General features: G+C 48.5%; 7 protein-coding genes across 7 annotated transcripts; 3 read left to right on the top strand and 4 right to left on the bottom strand.

Moving 5' to 3' along the window:
* Nucleotides 1–495: 495 nt before the first annotated feature.
* Nucleotides 496–1231, bottom strand: N7510_009393 (cupredoxin domain-containing protein; the record flags this gene model as incomplete). Its single annotated transcript, XM_056981318.1, has 3 exons — nt 496–829; nt 891–991; nt 1040–1231. The coding sequence occupies 3 exons, from the start codon at nt 1229–1231 to the stop codon at nt 496–498; spliced, it is 627 nt and encodes a 208-aa protein (XP_056831527.1).
* Nucleotides 1232–2286: 1055 nt separating this feature from the next.
* On the top strand, nt 2287–3453 carry N7510_009392 (cytochrome and DOMON domain-containing protein; the record flags this gene model as incomplete). Its single annotated transcript, XM_056981317.1, has 1 exon — nt 2287–3453. One exon carries the CDS (start codon nt 2287–2289, stop codon nt 3451–3453), a length of 1167 nt encoding a protein of 388 aa, XP_056831526.1.
* A 994-nt stretch (nt 3454–4447) lies between these two features.
* N7510_009391 (trichothecene efflux pump) lies at nt 4448–6790 on the bottom strand (the record flags this gene model as incomplete). The annotated part of the gene is made up of 8 exons (XM_056981316.1): nt 4448–5114; nt 5170–5307; nt 5369–5462; nt 5530–5858; nt 5976–6259; nt 6316–6340; nt 6458–6532; nt 6606–6790. The coding sequence occupies 8 exons, from the start codon at nt 6788–6790 to the stop codon at nt 4448–4450; spliced, it is 1797 nt and encodes a 598-aa protein (XP_056831525.1).
* Nucleotides 6791–7416: 626 nt separating this feature from the next.
* N7510_009390 (gibberellin 2-oxidase) lies at nt 7417–8691 on the bottom strand (the record flags this gene model as incomplete). The annotated part of the gene is made up of 3 exons (XM_056981315.1): nt 7417–7740; nt 7831–8259; nt 8326–8691. The coding sequence occupies 3 exons, from the start codon at nt 8689–8691 to the stop codon at nt 7417–7419; spliced, it is 1119 nt and encodes a 372-aa protein (XP_056831524.1).
* Nucleotides 8692–10156: 1465 nt separating this feature from the next.
* N7510_009389 (Zn(II)2Cys6 transcription factor domain-containing protein) lies at nt 10157–12422 on the bottom strand (the record flags this gene model as incomplete). Its single annotated transcript, XM_056981314.1, has 5 exons — nt 10157–11054; nt 11105–11587; nt 11638–12077; nt 12147–12314; nt 12366–12422. 5 exons carry the CDS (start codon nt 12420–12422, stop codon nt 10157–10159), a joined length of 2046 nt encoding a protein of 681 aa, XP_056831523.1.
* A 1527-nt stretch (nt 12423–13949) lies between these two features.
* N7510_009388 (glycoside hydrolase family 92 protein) lies at nt 13950–16625 on the top strand (the record flags this gene model as incomplete). The annotated part of the gene is made up of 6 exons (XM_056981313.1): nt 13950–14100; nt 14162–14194; nt 14247–14356; nt 14414–15246; nt 15300–15983; nt 16046–16625. 6 exons carry the CDS (start codon nt 13950–13952, stop codon nt 16623–16625), a joined length of 2391 nt encoding a protein of 796 aa, XP_056831522.1.
* Nucleotides 16626–17350: 725 nt separating this feature from the next.
* Nucleotides 17351–19127, top strand: N7510_009387 (uncharacterized protein; the record flags this gene model as incomplete). The annotated part of the gene is made up of 2 exons (XM_056981312.1): nt 17351–17826; nt 17948–19127. The coding sequence occupies 2 exons, from the start codon at nt 17351–17353 to the stop codon at nt 19125–19127; spliced, it is 1656 nt and encodes a 551-aa protein (XP_056831521.1).
* Between the last annotated feature and the right edge of the window lie 277 nt (nt 19128–19404).

The following is a 19404-nucleotide window of genomic DNA, read 5'->3' as shown; positions in this document are numbered from 1 at the left end:
ACACGGTGATGATTTCCTCCTACAAGCTTCTACGTGCACTACATGTCTGTTTATTTGCCCTACACATCCGATACCGCATGACCAATGTAGGGAAATGAGCAAACCCTCCAAAAATAATGAAGAGTAACATTTGGTTAGATTAGAAAAATGTTGAGCAATAGGTTGTCTTCCCGAACGACGACCCGGCATTCGGCTAATCGTCGGGGCTGGTTGATTGACCCTCAAATCATCTCTCTGTTCTACTGCCATTGCACCTTGTCTGTGATCTGCTCAACTGAATTACATAAATCAAAGGATAGCGCCTGCCATTACTCACTAATTAGATACGCGGAAACACAGAAGGTTCTCGTCTCGAATATTTTGATCCCTTTCATTCTGGGCGGAATTATCGCCATGGTTGAACAAACCCCGTTTTTCCCTTTCCATGTGCATGGGATGTCTCTGTAGTGGACATTGATCAATCTCAGCACCACATTAATGACCCCGAACCCGAAACTACATCAGGAACATAGCCAGCATTAAAGTAATAATGGACAAGACACCCAGATCAGTTGAAACATCCAATTTTCCTGCCACATTCGTAGCGCTCGTGGTGCTAGGACTGGAGCTAGCTGTCTTGGTTGGTGACCCACTGGCAGTAGACGGGCTGTTGGTGGTAGTCATACTGCTGCTAGTGGCTGAACTGCTTGTAGCAGACATACTGCTGGAGGCAGTGCTTGACTGACTAGAACTCGGTGTACCGAGAATGCCGCCTTGCGCCGCGGATGGTACGCTGTCGCCATTTGCACTCGAAGCTGCCGACTTGAATGCATCAAGAGTGTCCGAGCCACTAAGGTTAATGAGAGATTTCGTTATTGCGTCTAATACTTTGTGACCACTGGTATGCTTACGAAGGGTTAATCACACCAACCATCCCGGCTTGACAATGTCCGACCTGGCCGCAGTAGAACCAGATCGGATTTGTATCATTAACGGTCAAGCTCCAAACGGGCTAAATCGTCAGGAGTGATACAAGTTGAAACAAGGTTCATGAACTTACCGATCCGTCGTGGGCAGATGCCATAAATCCACTGAAGAAGCTAGTATCGCTCATAGGATGGCATGGGTTGTTAAAAGCGGCCTGAACTACCGAGTGATCGCCTGGATAGAAATGGAACTCGACTACGCCACCCGAAGGAACGTGGATAGTGTCAGGATCAAAGGTAAAGCCGTCTTCGCCAACATCAACCATTTGAGTGGCACTTGATGTTGAGCCACTCGCTGTTGGACTTGCAGTGGTCGTAGTAGTAGTAGTATCGCTAGAAGTTCCACCACCACCACCACCTCCTCCTCCTCCGTACTGGGCACCAACAAGGGGCAGCCACAAAAGTGTGAGGGTACACACAAACGTTTTGATCATTGTTGCCACTGAATTAGATGCAAAATTCCAGGCAAAGGTTTGCAGGGAAAGCCCGGAGATCATTTCGGAGCGGAGGAAGGTTTCCTTTATGTGCTCAAAAAGAACGATACGCGTGCACTACCATAGGTGCCTCAAGTTTTACAGTGATGTTTGGAGGCTTTAACTGTAGCCACGGCACCATCAGCACAAGGAAGCTTAATGTCAGTTACAATTCCCTTCAGAAGCTGATCTCCTCCTTTCACGAGGGTCTAAGTTTTTGATTGCTTAGAATAGAGAATGCGTATCGTCGCCGTATTGGATCAACCACAAAACGACGGAAGGCAGCTTCGATCGTTAAATCCATCGCAACACCACAATGCTTGACCTAGACCGGCCGATTATACAGGATACCGGTTTGAGACATGGCTCGTCATCCCGCATTCGGGCCAGCTGACAAAGTCAAAATCATTTTCTGGAGGCGGAGCACGGAACAGCTCTGATAAGATTTTTGGCGCGAAGAACGCCCAGACCAACACGAGATTATGATGAAGCCAAAAGCTATTGGCGACCCTTAAACTCTCATGGTGCGATCGGAAAATCAATGACTTAACCACAAAATTTGCACAATTTTTTTTGGAAAATAATCGATTGTTTCGAGCTGCCGCATTTGGACATTGGTTGGCAAGCCATGACGCGCCATGCCAAGTGTTCCGGTAACCCTGACGGCTCTAGACCCACAAACTGCTTGCGGCATTTAGCTAGGACAATGGACACGTACCGCCTGTCCGGATATAACCTACGGCGATAGCGTGGATTCATATAATAAATTTGCTGAGGTATCGCGACAAGGCAATTACATCTCAGCTCTTTCTCCTGACGGATAAAGTGCACACGACCATCGCTTCGAAATGACGAGAAAATACAGTTATTTCTGGCTTTTTATGTCCGTTTCCACCCTGGCTCAGTTACAAACATTCTCGCCCCCCGGGCAAAGTGGAATCACCTATAGTGTTAATATACCCCAATCCACCGTGTCCTCCGGCTCGGGGCCGATTTATTTCCAACTGAAGTCCACGAGCGAGCTTCAGTGGTTTGCATGGGGCCAGGGCGCTCAAATGCAAGGAGCAAATATATTCATCGTCTATGCATCTAGCGACGGCAATAATGTTACTGTCTCCCCGCGACTGGGCGTGGAGCATGTTGAGCCACTGTATAACTCCAAAGCCCAATTATCAGTCTTGAACGGTAGTGGGATCAGCAATGGAGTTATGACCGCAAACATCCGATGCGATAGCTGTCTTACCTGGCCTGGTGGAAGTGAAAACCCGAGCAGTTCGTCGAGTCCATGGCTTTGGGCAGTGAAATACGGGAGCCCACTCAACACAAACAGCTTATCTGCATCAATCACCATCCACGACGCCGAGGGGATTGCTGGTATAGATCTTCAACAAGCAACCGGTGGCACATCTGACAACCCATTTACAAACTCGAACACTACGGCTTCAAGTTCGTCATCAAGTTCGATTTCGTCTGTGAGCACTGGGTCTGTTTACAGGCTCCGGAAGGCTCATGCTACTATTATGATACTGGTCTTTGTTATATTTTTCCCTTCATTTGCTCTCATGCTTCATATTGTTCCATATTCGAAGATTGTCTATGTTCATGCTGCTTTCCAGCTTTTTACTCTCGCTTTGGCAATTGCCGGGATGGGAATTGGCATCAAAATGGCAAAAAGCCTTGACTTGATACAGACCTATCATCCGATTATCGGAATGGTAACTGTCCCATGCCTTATCCTTTTTCAGCCTGCTATGGGCTTTCTTCAACACAGGTATTTTCGCAAAACCGGGGACAGGAGTGTGTTTGCTTACTTGCACCGATGGCTTGGTCGGTGTCTTATGGCTCTCGGCATTATTAATGCTGGTCTAGGCTTTCGCCTAACAGACATCGGCCTCTCGATTGCTCCGGTTGGGGCAGTTATTGCGTATAGCGTGGTCGCTGGAATCGTCGGAATTGTATACGCTTTGGTCGTTGTGCTTTTGCCTCTCAGAAAGCGCAGAAGATCTCATTCCTAGCAGTCAGTTATTGGGTTCTGCTTTTGTGTGATAGAGTAGGGACACTGAGTTTTACTAAATGGGGCGCTACTTGGTCACAATATCTAGTAGCCTTCACTACCACCGTTGTCCTTTCCTTTTCCTTGTCTCCTTGTCTTTTTCTTTTTTATATTATATATCTGTTATTTTACTAGTTCGGAATCAGTGAGTTGAGCCAAATAATGAATGTTCGATGGTGAATCTAGTTACGAATTTCTCCACGGTTAGCTATTAAGCAGGTAAGTTTCATAAAGTTAGCTGAACTAGCGAATTGGCATCGAGGCTCCATATTCTATTGAAGAGCTCTAGCCAAGTTGTGTCTCGGAAAGGATGGTGGAGATTGGCCTAGGTACACAATTATTGCCCCCTGGTACCCCGTAATGGCCTGCGAAGATATACTAGTTGCTCAATGTGCTTTTCAGGGCAGCGCTGCTGCTTGTAGGCACTGCAGTTATGGGGAACTGCGCGTTTTTTAGTTCATCTTTCCTCAGGATCGCGAGGGGAGCAAAATATCATCTTTGGTCGCCGCGTGTTCATGGTATACCAGAATGCAGAGTTTACTACCGACGGCGATGAATCAAGCATGCCAATGGAGTGATTGGACATGTCAGCTTCTCGGTCCGGAAACGATGAATGATATGAATGCAAAAGCGAGCTTGCCCAAGACAACTGGAACTTACCAAAACATCCAGTTGACGATCCAAGAGGGGGCTACTAAACCTAGTGGAATATTTCAGTTTGAGTATGAGCCGTGAGTTCCCATCACCTGAAAATGACGGGGAAAAAGCTCTGACTAGCTATATATTGTAGGAATGTTCGTTTCAACCTAACGATGATGAATACAAGAGAGGAGCGAATCCCTACAACTTCTTCATTCTTGAAGTAACCAAAGAAAATCAATAACAGGCTTGTTGCCATCAACATTGCTATCACTCGTGTACACCAAGTAGGATTCCAAAAGCTACCTAGGCTCTTTTCAAGCCTTATGGTTCGCTTCATGGCTCGCTTCATGGCTCGCTTCATGGTTCGCTACCTGTTGTGCAGCACCTGGCTCAACAGAGGCCTCAACATGCTCGGTCATCATCTCCTTCACATCCGTGAGGCATAAAATTCCGATGATCGCCAGCGCTACGAAAGGAATGACACTTGACCAGGCCAGTCGATATGCATGTGCATATTCCCAATGACTGGCATCACTGGCTGCCTCCAGAATTGTTGAGTTTATCCCGGGAACGCTGTCAAACCCTGTTCCAGCAGCAAATGCCGCCAGAAGTGCCGGTACACTGCTAGCAGGAAGACCGGCCATGGTAGCTGCCCTACTGACCGAAGGATCGAGGGTAGAACTCAAGTGGCCATTGGCGATTGCATCAAGAACCGCGGAGCCAAAAGCCCCACCGACAGCGCGGACAACCGCTGCAAGACCACTCGCAGTGGCTAGCAAGGCGTGGGGGGATGAGTATTGGATGATGGGGGTGATGAGAGTAAGTGGTCCGGCCTGTCCGAAACCAGTGAGGACATTTATACCCATTTGCGCATGATTTTCTGTTGGGCTGACGGTGGCATAGAATATGCTGGAGATTAGGAACAAAGTGAAACAAATGACGAGAGGGTATTTGAGTTCCTTGTATTTCGTCGCATAGGCCCTGATGCGGAAGCTATTAGTTAATGATACAGTCGGAAGAACATGAGAGGACCTACGATATAATCCAAGAGCCGATAATGGCAGGGATTTGGTAAGTCATTTGCCGGGTTGCATTATCCCAAGCTGTAGTCTCCCAACCAAGATTGAGGACTAGTTGAGGAGTGACGCTATTCACGGCGCTGTAGAACATCCATCTGTTAAAAGCATTAGCAGCCGACCAACCGATGGGAAGGAGCAAGATATAAATAGTCTCACCCTTCAACAGCAAAACCAAATAATCCCAACGCAAAATTGCGTCCACGTTTGAAGAAAGCATGAGCTACTAGTCCATCGACCCTGCATTTCCATTCTAAGTACATTTATCAGTAAGAAAGACTTCGATTTGTGATTTTTCATAGAGTCCTCATATAACATACCATAGAAACCAAATATTATAATTAAAATAATTCCCAAACAAAGCGGTGCGAGCACGTGCGAGCTCTTCCAAGGATATGAACCACTGGTCCAATCCAAGCCGAGCAATATGAGTGTTGTTCCCGAGACGAAGAGAGCAGAGCCAATGGGATCCAGGCTCCATATATACCCCTTGAAGCTCATCTTAGGATAATCAGAGCGACGGATGGGATTATAAAAGAGAACCAGACCGATAAAGGTGATTCCATGAAGGGCGGCTTGCAGCCAGAAAATATTACGCCAACCATGGACGCTCTGATTCGTGACGGCACCGGCACCAAGGATTCCGATACTAGAAGCCTTATAATTAGCTTTTGATCTCCAAAGAGTTGTATCTAGAGGAAAGCTAATGGGGGGAGGGGTGGCTGGAGGACTATATTTTCAAAGGCTGGCACAAAGATTTACTCACAGTCCACCACAGGCACCTCCGAAAAATGCGATTCCGCCAGAAATAGGACGATACTTCATGGGGAGAATTTCGGACGGGATTGCAAGCAGAAGTGGAAGAGTCGCTAGGCAGATCCCAATGAGGATTCCCCCTCCGATCAATGTGTTCATATCAGTTGCTCTTGCAGAGATGCAAGCTCCAACAAATGAGAAGATATAGGGTATCGAGAGGACCCATTTTCGGTCAAAAACGTCCGAGAGCCGGCCAACAATGGGTGACAAGGCACTTTGCATAACAAGAGGACCCTTGGAAGACAAGTCAGCGAGCAATTATTAAATAGTTTTAACTTCGATGAGTTTACCTGGATGATCCAGCCAGCCAGACCTCTAGTGAATAACTCAATGTTAGTAAATAAAAGTTGCAAATCTAGGACGCTAGAGCTGGGGAGCCATTGCAGACTTCCTTCTCTCTCAGACAAAACAGATAGGCTCGAAAACACTCACGGGTTTCCCAGATCGCGGATGATGAAAGCAATAACTTGTCCAGCAGCGGTCACGACAAAGACTTGGGTCAAATTGCTGTCGATTTACAGATTAGGATATGGCTAAATTGCGATCGGAGCTGAGCACATGCCCTAATATTATCATGAACACCACGAGCCAAGTCCTCCATCCCAGCTTGACGTGCTGATCATCAAGGTAGGTGTCAGTGCGAGTGAGCACATCATTGACGTGTTCAGTGGTCGTCACATCCTCTTCGGAAGATGGTTTGTCGACAACTGCGTCTGTCTGTTTCTCTGCATCCATGGCCATCGTGGACGAAGATACTAGGGTCATTTATATAAAATTGTGCTGAGAGTCTGGTTAGATTGAAGATACCCAGCAAACAGGGGTGTATGAAGAAACATCGCCTACAGGGTCAGGATGGCATAGACCCCAGCTGCAATGAGCGAACATATCGGCAAGTGTGTTCCTGCGGATATGCCGGGTCCGGGGTAGAAAGCTCCCTGGGAAATCAACGACTGGTTGCGGGGCCCCGTACTAGCTCCCCCTTGACCTTATCGGGACTGCCCCCGCATACCATGATTATTCAGGAAGGAAGAGAGAGGATAGAGCTGAATAATGGGATTGTTTTGGCCTGACATATCTGGCCCCCTGAGGGGTAAGTAAGGTGTTACTTCCCATTGCTCACAACCTTACGGTTGTTGCCGACGCAAAATTGCCAACGTTAAGAAGGCAAGTGTCTATAACGTGAAGGCAGCGCTTCTTTGACAAATGCCAAATATAGAAGACCACATGAGAGTCCATAGACGGCGTGGGAAATAATTACATTCAATTCAGTTTGCCATACCGTATGATTTACAGGTATTGGAAGGGGATGATCACACCTCATAAAATCAATTTAACACTACATGAAAAGTAGTTGTATCCAACTATAAAATGACACGCAGAAATTGATAAGCTCAGTCGTAGTTACTCTTTGCCTCCAGCCCTTTATAGACATAACTGTGGTTACTATCTCGCTGCTTGAACTCGGTAATGTGATGCCGGCTGCGCATGCGAGACCGAGTGTATTCGACGCTAGTCGGCGTTTCCGGTGGAGGATTCTTGCCTCGCTCCATCTCTTCTTCTGTAATAAGACCAAGCCGCAGGAGCTTGGGGCTCGGAGCTGGAAGAATTTTCGTGTCATCATTGAAAAGGGAGAAATAAATTAGACCCAGACGATCACAGTCTCTCTGGTCTTTTGGCGGAGTGTAGACGCGGTGAACGGTGGCCTTGACGTAGCCCTGTAGGAGTATGCTATTAATGACGGAAGAAAGGGAAGGCAGACGGCAAAAGAAAAAGAATAGACTAGACATAGATACCGGTCAACGTACCTTGGTGACATGCGACATGAGCTCACCAGCGTTGATAGTGACACCACCAGGGACTGGTTTCACCCACTTCCACTCCCCTTCCTGCGTGAGCATTTGCAGTGCTGCTACATTCTGCGGCCACAGCATTGTTATGCTGGATTGGTCACTATGTCCGCTGATCCCAAACTTGCGCGAGGCCTCATAGTAATCATCCGGGCGAGGAGGATGAAGCATGAAACGAAGCCAACATTCCGAGCGCTTTTGCCATTCAATGCGTGAAGTAAAGTAGTCTTCTGGAAGCTCCAGGAGGATGGCAATAAGTATGTAAAGCGGACGTGCAATCCGCTCATACATCTTTTTCATAAACGGGGCCCATTCGCTCTTGTACGCCTTGATCAGTTCGGCATCTTTCACATCTTTGAGCGCTGGAATATCTTTGTGAAGCTCATACTGTGAAATTTATCAGCTCCGAGGACCAATCCAATGTGTTCTCCTTCCGTGATGTGTGATACATACGGTCTCCACAGACTCTTTCCATCCGCTGTCTCCCAGTGCCCGAGTCGGCTCACGGTATCCCCAGTTCAGGTCATTACCAAGATCAATGGGAACTTTGACTTTCTCCTCCATGGGAAGCTTGAAAAATGCGTTTCCAATGGCTAGCATTCGCTTGACTTCCTCATCAGGAATACCATGTCCGGTCACAATCCAGAATCCTACATTGCGAATAGTATCTTCAAGCTGGGCGGCCAGGCGCTGCTTCTCACCAGGCTCGTCAAAGTTGGAAACATCAATCGTGACCAGGGGTGCCCAGTCAAGATCCTCCTTGGTTGGAGGTGGCCGCTCGTAGGGAGGGATTTCATATGTAGGCCCGATAGATCCCATTTTGCTATGAAAATATTGACGATTTCAAAAAGACAATGGTTACTAATATGACAGGCTGAGGAGAAACCCTGGCCAGCTATCTTGTATGATATAGTCGGATTACCTCGTCACAATTGTCACCCTTCCTTTGCGCTATTATTTATATCACAGCAGAGTGACGATGTAGAAGCTGACCGGCAGTTTTTTATGGTCGAAAATGCCGAGATATGTCAGTTGAATTCACGAGATCAAGGGACGGCATGTCTCACGAGGGGCCAGAAGTGTTAATAATAGCTTGAAACCGTGCCTACAGCGGTCCACACAATTTGTAGGAACGCCGTCTCTGGGAAAACCCCGACCCTAAGCGGCACCGCGATTTACCCCTCACCAATGACGGCATCCGATTGATCCGGGTTGCATCTATTGCGTTGAATAGAACAGATCACCTAGTAATATTAATTTAATCTGACGCTACAGGCATGATCCATCCATATCGGTAGTTAGCACTCCTTTTCGCAACCGACCTCATAGCGAACGCCGCTCTACTGGACTGAACTGACCATAGTTGAACCACAGTCCCAATACAGTAATACTGTGGGTAGTTATACTGTAACTTTTATTACTTCTCTATTAGTAATGTCTGACTTCAATAACTATTGGAGTTTGAGCCACAGGACTCATATTCCATTGCTCGATTTTTTGATGACAGTGTAGCTAACGGATAAATCGGCATTGGGCATTGAGCATAGAACCAGGCTGTCGGGTTCATTGAAGAGGATTCTGACCATTCATTCTGTACAGTATTGTGAGGAAAATTCCCTAATTTATTAAGCATCAAATGTGGGGCAAGTTGACTATCACAGACCTACGATGGGAAACTCGGTGGGGGGCACGCGGGGTAGATGCCCCGGACTTACCCCAGAAAGTGCCGACGGACTTGAACGCATTAAAATGCGAATGTTCGAAGCTTGTCTCTCCAAGAAATAAATTCTCTATATTCTCTCCAACACAAGAATTATCAATTCTGAGGACACACTATGTAGAATCCTTAAGCGCCTTAACATCTAGATTTGCCTCAGCCACTCTACGTAGTTGGAACAGTAGACATAACATGCCGATTATTTCACCAAAGTAACTCCATATTAATAATATGGAATGATATAGCTAACTTATAGTTAAAGGGTGGCGGTTGAGTCATCTGATTTGGAAGTTATTCATTTAACAACAGACATTATTACTGTCAAGGCATCGACGCCCAGTGTAAAGAGGACCTGCCGGGCCTTGGGAAATACAGGGAGTAGAACATCCGAAGAATAGACAAGGAGAATTTGATACCATTGATCGCGATGAAATTTCTGAAAACTGACAGGCATCACCCATCTAATTGTGTCTTAAATCTATTATGGCGCCAAATGAATGTATACAGAATGCTGTTTAGGAAACGGAAAACATTATTCGTGTCAACCCAAGGAACTCCGCGGCAAGATCATCGGCTCCAACAAGCCTGTAGCTTCTGAACCAAATATTCAGTAACCCAACCCAGGTCAGCCTCGACTCTGTGCAAGAGATCAACAATAATGTCGTGCTCTTCTGCATTCTCCAAGCACTGCCCAACAGCGTACAAGAGCACAACCATGTAAATGCGTACGCCGCCCTGTGGTCGTCCTAAAGCAATGCCGCAGATTTCCCGGCAGCGATATTCTACTTCTTTCGTCACTTCACGGTAGCCTTGTAATCGATCGAACGCTGTACTGGGAGCACTGACAACATCGGGCGGTCGATTGAGCAGCAACGCCATCCTCCCGAAATGGTAATGCTGCGTAGCGGCAGCACAAGTAGTCAGACTATGAAACACCTCTGGAAATGGGAGACTCTTTTCAGACGGTTTTGAATGATCTTTGGGGTGTTCAATGCGAATGCATGGACGAAAAGTCTCCGGTACACCTTCAAACCATGTCTGCAAATCAAAACAGAGCTTAAGCCAAGTGTCAACATCGGCGGCTTGCGTATTGGGAGATTCGGGGTGCGGAGACCCGGCCCATTGCGCCAGTTGTGACTGTTTCGACCTTGCCAGAAAATTGATCACTTTGTTGATCAGCCAAATCAAGCCATTGGCTGCTTGGTCCTCTTGAGACAAGGCGTAAATTGCAGACGTATTGATGTGGAACTTGCCATCCTCGGCGCCAATCGATATTCCTGCTGTGCGCCAGAGAAACAAATTGTCTGGATCAAGGTGTGTTGGGGAGCGCGTAAAGTAAGAACCAATATAGTCCTGACGAGCAAAATTCCAAAACGCTGCGCGAATACCATGGCAAAACATAGCTGACGGGGTCATATGCACACGGGTAAGAGAGTCAAATAGAGACTTGATACCTGACAATTGTCTAATTATGTCAATAGAGGAATAACCAAAAACTCATACAGGGATGCTCACTCGTGCCATTCGTCTCCACTGGTATCCATGAGTCGATAGAACGTCAGGAGCACAACGACCGCAAGCATTTCTTCCGTCTTTCGTAAAAGCGTGGCGGTAAATGGAGCACTGCTCGCCGGATCTAATCCGGATTGTGTAGAGTCAGAGTTCAGCCATCGACCAAGCATCTCAACAGGTGACCCCAACACAGCCGAGCTAGATACAGATGTATAGCCGTCGGAAGTGGCGGTATTTAGCTCAGAAACTGCCAGATAAAAGTAGTTTGCGGCTTTGAGAAACCAGTCCACCTGGGCCGAATTCGGATAGGTCTGCATGATGGCAAGACTTGCGAACATGCCACTACCCGCAGGCGATTTGGCGCCTTTAACCTGTCCTAAGTGCTTGGCTGCCAAAGCTGCAATTGCATATTTGAGAGATTGGTTGTTGATAGCCCGGATCGGCACGTACACAGCAAAGAACTTCCCACTGTCCGAGAGGTCCAGCCTATTTGAAAAGTTAGCTATTCTCTCGGAAAGGGAGACAAGATCAATTACCAAGGACCTAGCACGTCAGAATAATGTCGAATAAGGAAGGCAGTCTCATGCTCAGTGCCAGTCATGAGCTCCGAGAAGATGTCTTGGAACTCTTCTTTCTCACTCCGCTGCGACAGGCTCTCTGAACTAACCAGTTTTGTGAAATCAAGACGATTCGGAGGGGAATGTTCATGACTTGTCAAGGCACCCGTAGATGTGTTTGGCGAGGCCAAGCTATAGATAGTGCTTCCTGTCGATCCACTGCCTTCGCCTCCAAAAGTCGGAACACTGGAGTACAGTGACTGAACGGCGCCTGGTGTTATTGCGGGACCAGACATGTCCTTGTCCATAAGATTAGCTTGTGGGTCCGGTTTCGTCTCTTCTATCTGCGAATGCAAGGTCAAGCTGTCCTTTGGCATTTCCTGTGACTGCGTATTCCGTTGTTCATTCATCTCCGAATGCTGAGTTTGATTAGTCTGATCCACAGGCGCCAGGGAAGATCAGAACCTATTTGATCCTTCTTTACTTACAATACTTGGCGTGGATACGCTGACATTTTTGGGGTGTGATTCCTGGTATGGGGCATAGCGGCGTCTCACTGATGCCCCTTGGTCGATGAATTTGCGCATCTGGATATATCCTGGGCAGTCCACGCCGGCAGCGATGCACCGCTGGCAGCTAGGACGAGTCTCATCGCACTGGTGGCGGAATTAATTAAGGAGATAAAAACTTGTTATCGATGTACCCACCTTCAGATGTCTCTTTTTACATCGCTCGCAAGCCTTGTTGGATGGTACCCCAGGCATCGTGCTGGTTTTCTGTCCGGCGGGTGAAGTGTTGAGGTCACCGGAGTCGACCTCCGGCCTACGTCGTTAATGGCAACGCACCCAAACGCTGTAAGCATATCACGAGTGTTTCATTTTGCACACTGTCAGTATCACAGAGTTGCACACTATATTCGCGAACCAAATAGAGATGGCGGTATGTAGACCGAGCAAGAAGGAACGAAATTGGATGTGGGGGATGAGAACCAGCTCGGGAGCTGACCGCCCGGCAGAATGCCTTCATCGCGGATCGGTGTCGATCATGCACAACAGCCTCTAAAATGCTTCGGTCTTCCCATCGTCTGGGCACAAATAATGTTAGAAATTAACAACAAAGGCGAGACTATGATACCGCGAGGTATCTGTCTCGGGCACAGAGCCACATATATCATACCTCGATCGGAGTGTTCTTTTCAGGTGCTTGGACGATCTAAAACGGCAATCTGTGCGTCAACGGAGCTCGATGATGAAAGAAATCGAATCATATCGTACATTGTTTCCTGAGACGGCGGCCCTCCGCGAGGAGGTTTTCTCCAGGCTGCGGATCGAGCATACTCAAACGAGTAATTACGCATCTCGGCGCAGCAGTGCACTCCAAAGAGCTTAGCTTCTTTAGTTCATCGGCCTTCTCGCACAGTAAGTATCCCAAGACCGTTAGTGGGCAGGAGAGGCAAACCCTGGGACAGCATTGCCCTTGATCTCATCTCAGGGGACGGGTGTTTCAAACGGCAAAATAGATGAAAATTCCGACAGCACATTGATGCCGGGAACGCTCACGCATCTGCCCGTGTCTTTTGGCTCAGCCAAGCTTTTCCGGGCGCAACCTGTGAGGTCCGGTTGGCTAGCTACCGCAACAACCCTAAAGGACCAATTTCAAACCGTACGATTATTGGCCCTATTTTCAATTATTTGCGCCGGTCTGCCTCCGGGTAAATAAAATCAACTGGGTAAATTAAATCAACTGCTACACTGACAGAGGGTTACATGATTGATGCGGAGACAGCTCCACCTGCTAGATTTCCCCGCGACCGAGCAGTTGTTGATTCGCCATAACTATATAAAGATCGGCGCAATCAGGCACCTCGGGAAAATTCCCGGTGGTCGCTTTACTCCGACCCCTGCTAGGAATCCTGTTTGGGCATCTTCGTTGCACATCGTGTGGCCTTTGCTTGCTCCACGGCTGTGCGCCATGTGGGGGCAAGCAGCGGTACCTACCGCTGGTTGAGGGGGACAGGGCGACGCTAAAGTTATTGTGCCGCATCGTAGCCTCACGGCCACCAATGCGACATGATGAAAAAGTCCGCTGGTGTTGTGTGTCCAGGGCCGGTCAATTGGGGTGTTTCCCTGTCGATCGTCGGTGGAATGCTGCCCCGCGACTTTTCGCGACTTATTAGTTAAATAGTTAAATAAAGCTCGAGCCCCATTCTGGAGCACGGATTGTGCTTGTTCGCGAATACGGAAGCTGCGAGGCTCACTCTGACACCGTCCTGTCCAGTGTCTGAGCTCATCATGCGATCGTTGTTCCAGCCCCAATCAACGCCTCTGGGCGCAATTGCAGCGACCCTGTATGCCTCAGTCGCTCTGAACGTGCCGGGGGTGTCTGCGAAGGGTTCTGACATTCTGGACTATGTTGATCCCTTTATTGGGACGGCCAATGGAGGTGCGATTCAATGAGGAGAAAGCTGCGTCGGTCTCAAACTAATCTTGAACAATCGAGACAGGCCATGTTTTTGCCGGAGCGAATCTGCCTTTTGGTTCGTAGCCCAAGAAAATGCTGAAAAAATTGCTAGGACTGACTAGAATTAGGCATGGCCAAGGCTGTGGCTGATACCATTGGTGAGAATCAAGCCGGATTTGCCTGGGACGACCAACTCGTCTATGGATTCTCACACACACATGACTCGGGCACGGGAGGTGTAGGTTTTCCAGTTGTTCGATTGTGACCCCTTCAACTTTCTGACTCGTGCAACCAGTCGCCATCGCTGGGCAACTTCCCAATTTTCCCTCAGGCGAGCTGCCCCAATGACGACATCAACCAATGCAAGTGGCAGATGAACGACAGAGCGACGGCTTGGTCGAACTCATCAGACGGGGCCCAGGCACATCCAGGATATTTCAGCATTCTTTTGGAGAATGGGATTAAAGCCGAGATGACCACGACCAACCGATCGGCTCTATATCGATTCACTTTCGATGGCACGTCGTCTGAATCGCTCAGCCCCGTGATTCTGGTAGACCTGATGGATTTGCCGCAGTCACGCCAGAACGGAACTGCCCTGGTCGACCCATCGACGGGACGGCTCACGGGCAATGGCACATTTAGCCCAAGCTTTGGTATCGGCTCTTACGACATGCACTTCTGCGCGGACTTCAAAGGAGCTGATGTTCGCAATTCGGGTGTCTGGGTGCAGAACCGAGCAAATGTCTCCCAAAAGTCAGTGTCGCTTACTCCAGACGGAACGAACACACCGGCCACTCTCTCCGCTGGTACATTCGTCCAGTTTAACAGCCCTAAGGATAACACCATTCTGGCTCGCGTCGGCGTGAGTTTCATGAGTGTTGATCAGGCTTGTGCCAATGCCGAAAAGGAGCAACCGAACTTTGACTTTGAAGGCACACTATCGGCTGCCGAAGCTGCTTGGCGGGAGAAGCTGAATGTCATGACTGTGGATGCGGAAGGAGTGTCCTCTGAGCTTCAGACCGTTTTCTGGAGTGGGGCATACCGGGCTATGATCAGCCCGCAGGATTATACGGGCGAGAATCCTCTGTGGCAGAGTACCGAGCCGTACTATGACAGCTACTATTGGTGAGCTATGTCCACAATAACCTAATGTATGAAGCTAACACGAGCACTTTCAGCATCTGGGACTCTTTCCGCAGTATCCATCCACTCCTTACTCTGCTGGACCCTATCTCGCAATCCCGAATGATGCGCAGTCTGGTTGATACCTACCGACATGAGGGCTACCTTCCCGACTGCCGCATGTCTCTTTGCAAGGGCTTCACTCAAGGCGGATCAAATGCTGATGTCCTTTTGGCAGAGGCTTATCTGAAAAAGGTCCAGGATATTGACTGGGACACTGCCTACGAGGCCGTGGTCAAAGATGCCGAGGTGGAGCCTGCGAACTGGAACGTTGAGGGACGCGGTGGTCTTCACAGCTGGAAGAACCTGGGTTACATTCCCACCGACGACTATGACCCTTACGGCGTGGGTACGCACACTCGCAGTATCTCTCGCACCGTGGAATACGCCTACAACGACTTTTGCATCTCTGAGATGGCCAAGGGCCTCGGCCACCATGCTGACTACGAAAAGTATACGATTCGCTCTGGCAATTGGGCCCATATGTTCAACGCGGCCCAGACTTCCAGCATCAACGGAACCAATACCGGCTTCACCGGATTCTTGCAGCCTAAGTATACGAACGGTACATGGGGCTACCAGGATCCGATCTTCTGCAGTCCGTTGCTCGATTTTGACTCGTGCTACCTGAATCCCGATGGACATGAGACTTATGAGGGCAGCGCCTTCCTCTACACCTTGTATGTTTATGGCTTCCCCATCCCCCATTTTGCAACAAATCCATTGACCTGTCTCCCGCTAGTTACGCGCCCCATGACATGGGATCGCTTATCACGGCCCTTGGCGGCGCCAAGTCCTTCACAAACCGGTTGACCTACTTCCATGAGTCCGGACTGCTCTATGTAGGCGACGAGCAGTCATTCTTGACCGTCTTCCAGTTCCACTACTCCGGACGCCCCGCCCTTTCTGCGGAGCGCAGCCATTACTACATTCCCTCGCAGTTCAACACCACCGTGGCCGGTATTGCAGGCAACGATGACAGCGGGGCCATGGGGTCGTTTATCGTGCTGAGCATGATGGGTCTCTGGCCTGTGCCTGGACAGGACGTATACCTCATTACACCACCCTATTTCAAGGAGATTAGCATCCGTCACACTGTGACCGGCAATGTGGCGACGATCCGCAACATCAACTTCGACCCCAGCTACAAGAACATCTACATTCAGAGTGCTAAGAGGGACGGCAAGCCCTGGACTAAAAACTGGATCAGCCATGATTTCTTCCTTGATGGCGGCGTCCTTGAACTTGAATTAGGCTCGAGCGAGAGCGCGTGGGGCACGCATGTCGAGGACCTGCCCCCGAGTCTGGGCCATTATTCCTAGTGAGAACGGGTCCTGTAGCGGTATAGTGATTAAATTCTATACATCGTTAGTAAACATTGGAGGTTTTGTCGGTGAATCAGCTCCAGATTGTGTAGTTATTAGCAAATAGTAGTGATGGATCCTTACTGTAAAACCAAGGATCGAGGGGCAATTTCATCCTGTTTTCTCCCAGGCGGGAAAGGACAATCCTTTCCGTCGGAGGGATTTACGGGATTGGACCCAACAGTCGAGCGAAGCTCGGCTAGTAACCGGAGATTCGGCCAAGATATAGCCACCTACCGCATTTCTTCTTATTTCAGCGGCGAAATTGAGCCCCTTTTGGATTTCAGCCAAGACTTCGACTACTTACAGAAACTCTGGCGTGTTCTAACGGTAGTGGCACCTCCACCTCCAAGATCTAGAGACGCGCTTCCCAAAAAGGAACACTGTAATTCGCCAGTAAAAATAATGGACTTGGCTGGACGCAAAATATATAAAAAGCGGGCCTTAAGTGCATTTATCCCCGGCCCCTTTTTTCCCCTATAAGCATTTCTTTTTTTGAGCATCAGATTCTTCCCAGTCAGCCCGTATGCACCCTGGTCCATTGGCGATATCGTATGCAACATCTGTTACCCTCGTGCGGCCCTCCACAAAGCAATCGTCCTTGCCTGCATTATCGACTCTCTTCTATTTCTCCCCACGCGGCACTCGCCCACGCAGCAAAAGCCACTCAGAGCTTCTCCCAGATGGAAAGCAAGTTTGATGACACCCACGATGTCAAAGATGTGCCCGATGCGCCTATCTCTCAAGGCCAAATCCAAACAGTTAATGGTCTACATAGGCGACTCGAAAATAGGCACATTCAACTCATAGCCATTGGCGGGTCGATTGGCACAGGGTTGTTTATCACCATAGGAAATGGACTCGCTGCTGGTGGACCCGCCAGTTTATTCATCTCCTATGTTGCGTACTGCCTTGTGCTCGGCTGCGTGAATAATTGCATAGCTGAAATGATTGTTCTTCATCCTATGCCCGGAGGGTTCATTCGCCTGGCTGGAAAATGGGTCGACGACGCACTCGGCTTTATGGTTGGGTGGAACTTTTTCATCTATGAAGCGCTCATGATCCCCTTCGAAATAACCGCTATCAATCTCATCCTGAGCTATTGGAGAGACGATATTCCCGTCGCTGCAGTTTGTATAGCTTGCATCGTCCTTTATGGGTACGAATTCCCCCCTCTCTTCATCTCTGATCTACTGAGGATATTGTCCATTCTCTCAATTTCCCCTTGAACCGTCGAAACTTGCGATTCTTGAAGAAAAGAAGCTCATAACCTAGAACAGGCTTCTCAACCTTCTTGCCGTATCTGCGTATGGGGAAGCCGAGTTCTGGCTTTCATCGGGGAAGGTCCTCCTGATCTTTGTCACGTTCTTTTTCACATTTGTTACCATGGTCGGTGGTAACCCACAACACGATGCATACGGATTCCGGTACTGGAATAATCCAGGTCCTTTCGCAGAAGATCGGGCTTCTGGTAGCCTCGGTCGGTTTGAAGGCTTTCTGGCTACTGTATGGTCTGCGGCTTTCATAATCGTCGGGCCTGAGTATATATCCATGGCGGCTGCAGAAGCCAAGCGTCCTAGCATTTATATCAAGGCTGCATTCAAAACTATTTACTGGCGTTTTGCACTCTTCTTCATGCTCAGCGCTCTCTGCATCGGGATCGTTGTGCCTTGGAACGACCCCACTCTTCAAGCGATTCTGGCTGGGAAAAGCAGCAAGAAAGGAGGCGGTGCTTCTCCTTACCTTATCGCTATGTCTAACATGCAGATCGATGTTCTTCCTCACATTGTCAATGCTCTTCTTGTGACTTCAGTCTTCTCTGCGGGCAATGCTTTGACATACTGCGCCACACGCTCTCTCTATGGTCTAGCACTAGATGGACGCGCCCCCAAAATCCTGACCAAGACGGCAAGGGGCATTCCTATCTATGCTTTTGCCGTTGTCATGTGTTTCCCCTTCCTTTCGCTCCTGCAGGTGTCAAATAGCTCCTCGCTGGTCCTAACATGGCTTATCGACCTAACCACTGCCGGCGCCCTTATCGACTATCTTGTGATGTGCATCACTTACATCAGATTTCATAAAGCCTGCAAGAGCCAGGGCGTTGATCGAGCGACCTTTCCGTATTGCGGATATTTTCAACCTTATTGTGCATGGATTGGCCTCGTTGCCATGGTCATCATCTTACTATTCTATGGGTACTCAGCCTTCGACCCTTGGAGTGTCACGGGCTTTTTTCAAAATTATACCATGCAAATTGTCGCCCCTATCCTGTACTTAGGGTGGAAATTGACGCACCGGACCAAAATCGTGAAACCTGAAGAGCTCAACCTAGTTTGGGATCGCCCACTTATTGATGCTTACGAGGCCTGTTTGGTGGACAGCTCTGTGGGTTTCTGGACTGATATCGCTCGGTTACTCCGTCGGAGACAACAAAAGGCAACGAAAGACGTGAGCGAGTAAGTAAGACGCTTTCAGTGTCGCCGATTCTGCTGGTGTACTCTTTTTCGCGGATGAAGAATGCATCTTTATTTTTAGAGGATTGATGTCGACTCGACTATGAATACATATACCATTTGGCTTTCGTATAATATATCTCACCTAAATTTAATGACAACAGAAAGTTGACAGACTCTTGTTTTATATATCCCTTATATCTTGCGAAGGCAGTATCACTGACAATTTGCACAGGCAATAATCTGCAATTATAGACTTTATGAATCGGTTTCCTAGGGTACAA

This window comes from Penicillium lagena (genome assembly GCF_028827675.1).
Source record: "Penicillium lagena strain IBT 129212 chromosome Unknown utg000006l_segment0_segment0, whole genome shotgun sequence".
NCBI classification, from domain to species: Eukaryota; Fungi; Ascomycota; class Eurotiomycetes; order Eurotiales; family Aspergillaceae; genus Penicillium; species Penicillium lagena.
Note: the sequence above shows the minus strand (reverse complement) of the source record. Positions and strands in the feature narration are given on the sequence as shown.